The sequence below is a fragment of the Halictus rubicundus genome, chromosome 1, assembly GCF_050948215.1.
Source record: "Halictus rubicundus isolate RS-2024b chromosome 1, iyHalRubi1_principal, whole genome shotgun sequence".
Lineage (NCBI taxonomy): Eukaryota > Metazoa > Arthropoda > Insecta > Hymenoptera > Halictidae > Halictus > Halictus rubicundus.
The window spans coordinates 5566849-5572848 of NC_135149.1; the positions used below are offsets into that span (position 1 = coordinate 5566849).

The window sequence follows — 6000 nt, forward strand, 5'->3', positions numbered from 1 at the left end:
GCCATTGTTTCATATACCAAATAGTTTAAATGTAATTTAGGTGGCACACGCACCTGTGTCACCTTATAGGTGTTCACGGTATACGTCTGCTGTACTAACAAAATAATGCATTTGTTGTATCATATTTCAGAACTGACGGAGTCGTTGCTGACTTCGCAGGCATTTGTCTTCTTTGTGGCTGGATTTGAAACTTCGTCGTCAACGATAGGACACGCACTGTACGAATTAGCTTTAAACACTGATGTACAGGATAAATTACGAAAAGAAATTAGACAAACTTGCGAAGAGAATGCACGGGAGGGCAAAGTTCTAACATATGATCAAGTGAAACAAATGAAGTACCTGGATGCAGTGTTTCGAGGCAAGTATTAATTTTACTATTACTGTTACCACACATACTGTAGGATTTTATATAGTTAAATATTTCTTGATATTTTCTCGTTAATCGTCACACGAACTTTGTACTCTCTCCCTCTTCCCCCTCCCCTCCCCCTCCCCCTCTCTCCCTCCCTCCCTCCCTCATATACGCATTCATATTCTTGAAACCAATATTTTTTAATACCTCACTTTTAGCCTTAAAACAGAGGTCGGCCTTATATGCACGTTTCGGCCGATTTTCGAGGGCACTTTCTTCTCGCTCCTTCTTCTCTTCCTCCTCCTCACCACCCCCCACCCCCCGTCGCGATCCTAGTGCTCGACCGACCCCAGACCAAAGTTGTGCAGATTTACAATTGAATTACTCCAGGAATTATAATTACAAAGTAATTGAATTACATTGTAATTTAATCATATTGTAATTTACATAATTTATATAATTTAATCGATGATATTTCTTCACGTGACTGTCCCGCGCCTCTATAATGTACGCAACGTACACCTGTGTTGATCGGGTTGCCGGATTTCAGGTGGATTTTGAACTGTTAGTAACCCAAAAGTCAGACCGAAATCAAAATTTTTTTACGCTTCATTTTCGTTTTATATTATCTTGCAGAAACACCCCTTAAATTTTCTTCCACCTGTAGTCGAACGTCCTGTATGGGAAAAAGTTGTTCAGAATGGTGATCTTGACCAATTACCAGATAATCTTTTAATCAGTAATAAGAATATAATTATTTCATGTCGGTATGTCAAATGCGTGTACCTATGTGATATTTGCTACCATTTATATTTTTAACGTTAGCTCAAGATTCGAAATTGTTTATAATGTAAAAACTATAATGAAGAATACTTCCTCTATTACTGTTTTGTAAAAATGGTATTCGAAGAACAATATGGCATTCTATACTTAATTACCTTGATTCTAATAATTGTACTTTTTCAATTACTAAATTTTGATGTATGACGATAACTAACATCTTTTATGTTACGGAGGCATATGTGAGAGAAACATTAATTATCTGTAAATAAATACGTTTTAAGGACAGGTCGTCGAATTTATTCATTGTGATTTGTGATTATCATACTGTAAAAGAAAATTATAGATTGCGTAATAGATTTTTATATATTAATTTTAATATTTAATCATTTCATAGCCCCACTAAAAAAAAAGAAACGAGTTTCAACTCATACAGTTTATGTCTATTATAACGTATATATTGTGATATTAGATTTGAACAAAATTATCAATTAGGTATCAAGTTTTTCTAGAACTGCATGCGAATTTGTGAACAAACATTTTGTAACAATAGCAATTTTTAATAAATTATCTTTTTCATACAGAAACGCTAAGGAAGCACCCAATACTGCCAATATTAATGAGAAAGGTCAACACAAATTACACTTTTAAGGGTACAAAAATTACAATTCCTAAAGATACAAGGATATGGATACCAATATATGGAATTCATAGAGACCCCGATATTTACGCAAAACCTGAGGTATTCGATCCTGAACGGTTTACCGATAATGGTATTTCAACCAGACATCCTATGGCCTTCTTGGCTTTTGGTGACGGCCCCAGAAATTGTATTGGTACGTTCTAATAAGAGACAATAACTTGGTACGGGTCTAGCGACGAATGTCCTTATAAATGTCGCTTGGCTCGAGGCTTGCGCACGGTTCTGTTCTGTCGCATCGACACTGCCAGGTGGACTCAAAAACTTTAACAGCTTATATCTCAATAACTATTTGTATGCGACATATGGTTCCTTTTAAGCTTTTTCATTCTCGATGAGTAGAAGGTATTGATGTAAAAAGAAACTTTAACAACAATCTTCTTTGTTATAAACAATTTTCTTTTTCAAATGTACAACGATCCAGAGATGTAGATTCACCCCTAGGACGGATTACCAATACGTTTTATACACCTGTACATATTTGGAAAAGAAAAATATTTCAAGACTTCGATACACATAACGATGATTTATTAGTTAGGTCCAACCTAAGTTAAGGTTAGGCTAGCCTATTAAATTAGGTTCATCTGCAATGCTTTGGGAATATTTTTTTAAGATATTATATTGCAAAAAAATGTAAAAGAAAAATCAATTTTTGCAAACAATCTAACTTGGGGGATTTCTCAAGTTTATCATTGCCAAGTTAAGGTTCCTTTTTGAAGATTGTGGTTTGTAAATGTAATTACATGGTAAATAGTAAAGTAACGATTATTTTAAAGGGTAAAAATATGAATAACGAACTGTTTTATACTATACATATATTATGTTTTTTAACCGAATTAACATACGTGTGACATAGTTTATGAATATAACTATTCTTATGACAATTTACTTTCAGGAGCCCGTTTCGCATTCTACCAGAGCAAGGTTGGACTTATTTCGATTCTTCGTAACCACAAAGTCGAAGTTTGTGAGAAAACAACCATTCCATACAAGTCTGAAACCCGAGCGTTCCTATTGACGCTTAAGGGAGGAGTAATGTTAAAAATGTCAAAAGTTGAATAATTTTTTTATTGTATTTTAGTATACGTCTTTACATGAACATTGAACAAATGTGTTACATCCTACTCACTGCGTCGTCAATACATATACAGGGTGTCCCGGGGGTTTCCGGCAAAACTACGGGAGCATACTCTACAAGTAGAAAGGAAAGAATGTTATTTGAAGTTCGGTTAGAAACGCTTCACCACACAGTTATCAAAAATGAAATTGAATTTGGTAATGGCGGATTTTACTTCGCAGAGTATGAAAACTCGAACGTGTTTATTTTATTCGTCGGTAGTTATGTTTACTATCTTGGAGTGATTTCACACCAGTGTCACTTTTACCACAACATCTGTTAGATCAAGAAATCGTGGTGAAAATGCCAAGAGTGTTTTCAAATGATAATCCGCCGTTACCAAATTCAATTTTATTTGTTTATAACTTTGTAACGAAGCATTTCTAACCAAACTTTGGAAAACATTTTTTTCTTAATTCTACTTGTAGAATATGCTCCCGTAGTTTTGCCGGAAAACCCCGGGACACCCTGTATACTACTCCTATTACTACTTCTACTACTACTACTACTATTACTACTACTATTATTATTATTTGTTATTTGTTATTTGTTACATCAACGAAACGAATGAAATTTATGCCAATAGCTTCTTAAATGTACAGGCCAAGTGTTAGCATAAATATAAATTGCCATAAGTCGCCCATTATTTTTTGAGAAGTTTGAAAACAAGCAAAAATGCAAGTCTTAGAATGACCGCACATCTTCCAGAAATCCATGTTGTTTGCCTCTTCATACTTTTTGAAAAACGTCCCAACCGACCCCTTTGTTTATAGAAGAGATGATTATGCTCCGGCTGGACGCAGTCGGCACGAAGCATGATTCAGTAACAGTACCGTACGATTTTCTAATATGAAAATCTCGAGAACATTCCCTTCCGGAACCTGTCGAGATAGTCTCTGACAGGAAACATCCTGGATAACTCTTCGTTTAGCCCTATAAACAGAGATCCAGCTGCAAACCTTCAACTCATTGGAAACCACAAATATGAGTATGCGACCTTAGTTTAAAACAGACACTCCCTCTCATTTTTAGGGTATATAAACCCGTTCATTTTCATCCTCTTTGGTCAGTAACTGTGCAGTAACGTGCAGAGTCACGTCGAGTCGCGTCCGTAAGAGTCAGTTCTAGGAAGATCGGGTTAGAGTCCCTTTCGAATCAAATTAACCTTATAGATTCCGTTATTTCGATAATACTGTTATTTCGCATTCAACAATTGCTCTTAGACCTCGTATTGCCAGTGCGTCAACACCGTGCACCTTAGGTAACAATACTTTTATTGTTCTGTAACGGTGGCCCCTTTCGCCGCTTGGGAGAACGGGAAATGGACCAACTCCGAGAGTTTATAGAATCTGAGGCCGGGTCGTACAAATGTGTCCTCGAAAGTTTGTACCGAAAAAGGGAGCCTTCTGCTCCGGCGCCAGGTACAGGGAGGGTGTCACGCGAAACGTAAAGCCTTCTCGCCCTCGGATGAATCGGAGGGCGGAGGTCGTTCCTTCGAGTACCGCGAGATGGAAGGGAGACGCGAACGGTTCCAAGGTTCGGACACAGGAATAACAGGGACAGCCCTCACGGCAGGGCAGATCTCGCAGGTCGAAATAACGGATTACGAAATTGGCTCTAGTTGTTTATTTTACGTCAGGGTTTTACAAAATACACTCTTTATTCAGGATTAGCGAATAGTTGGAGGTTTCGCAGTGCGTAGTTGTCGGTCGGTAAAATCTCAGCGTTCGTATGGTTATTCGGCACGATACAAATTTCTCGTCGAGACGAGACTTTGCGGAACGCAGATGGACAGCGCGATTACAAAGTGACTGTTCAACGCATGATATGCGAGCTCGCGTTCCCGCGAGGGCGCGAAGGCGCGAGGTCGACGTCGGACGCACGCGGCGCTATATTTCCCTGGCGTTGAAATTCGCTGTGAGATACGCGAAAATAGCAGGATCGACTACACGTCTCTACAACCGCGACTCTTCCGAGGAAGACTTCCGGATCCTATTCTGCCGAAATGTTCAAAGCGCACATGGCTTAGGCGCGAGCGAATCGCTCGAACCGCAGAACGAGACGAGACGCGTGTCGATCTCTCGCGAAAATTCCTTTCCCGGGATTTGTTTCATTTTCCTTTAAGAATGTCTTTTTTTTTCTTTGTTTCTATTGTTGCTATTTATTTATTGGTGTTTTTCAAAAATTTGTGAACATGATACCATCATATTCAACTTCAAGTATTTCTTCTGAACAAGTGCGTAATGCTGTTACAATTAAAGCAAATTTGTTTTGAAAGCAACTAAAGAATAAATTTAAAGGTGAATTGTTATCACTGAAGATCGATGAAGCGACCTGTATGGATCGTTCATTTTTGGGAATAAATGGAAATAAATAAATAAACTTTAACTGCTACTTTAACTGTTACGGAAGTTTATGGTAAGCATACTTCTATAAATATTAAAGAAATGATAAAAAACGTCCTTTACACATACGGTATATGAATAAGTTAGATATACTCGATTACCACTGATAACGGCTCTAGTATGAGCTCTAATATGAGCTCGTTAAACTCATAGGAAACGAACAATTAGAAGTAGAATATTGTAATAATGATGACGGAAACGACACCACAATCTCTCTATTTTTCCCATATTCTACAAAGTTGCAGCTTTCATTTAAAAAAATTTCATCGCTCTACCTCATTCCTATCGAAAGTTCCTTGATTTTGAATCCGATTTTGTCCAAATTGCCCACTGTGCGACGCCTACCTTCGCGAGCGATTCCAAAAACCAGCGACTCGGTAATACTAACACTATTGTTATTATTCTCATAAAACGCAGTACTTGTAAGCCTTCTAGTATATGTGCTAGCTATACCAACCCTATTTGTAAAATCAAACTTTAAATCTCTGATTCAGAACCTAACTTTGAATAAACGAATAATTTTGTTGTTTCTAAAATACGGGAACAAAATTATTTAAACAATCCTCAATTTCCCGAACCGTAGCCGGTGTATGCAGGCAGGTTCGAAACTGCGTCCTATATCCTAAAAAATCATAATCCGTCC

The 6000-nt window shown here is 37.5% G+C and overlaps 1 protein-coding gene across 7 annotated transcripts in view; it reads left to right on the forward strand.

The window, feature by feature from the left end:
- LOC143353436 (putative cytochrome P450 6a14) overlaps positions 1–2946 on the forward strand; it is a 43240-nt gene extending 40294 nt beyond the window's left edge. For all 7 annotated transcript variants that reach the window (XM_076786774.1, XM_076786790.1, XM_076786798.1 and 4 more), the window contains exons 4-6: positions 131–361; positions 1720–1971; positions 2731–2946. In XM_076786774.1, coding sequence (XP_076642889.1) covers positions 131–361; positions 1720–1971; positions 2731–2897 — 650 coding nt within the window. In that variant the 3' untranslated portion in view covers positions 2898–2946. The remainder of the gene's footprint in view (positions 1–130; positions 362–1719; positions 1972–2730) is intronic.
- Positions 2947–6000: the final 3054 nt, after the last annotated feature.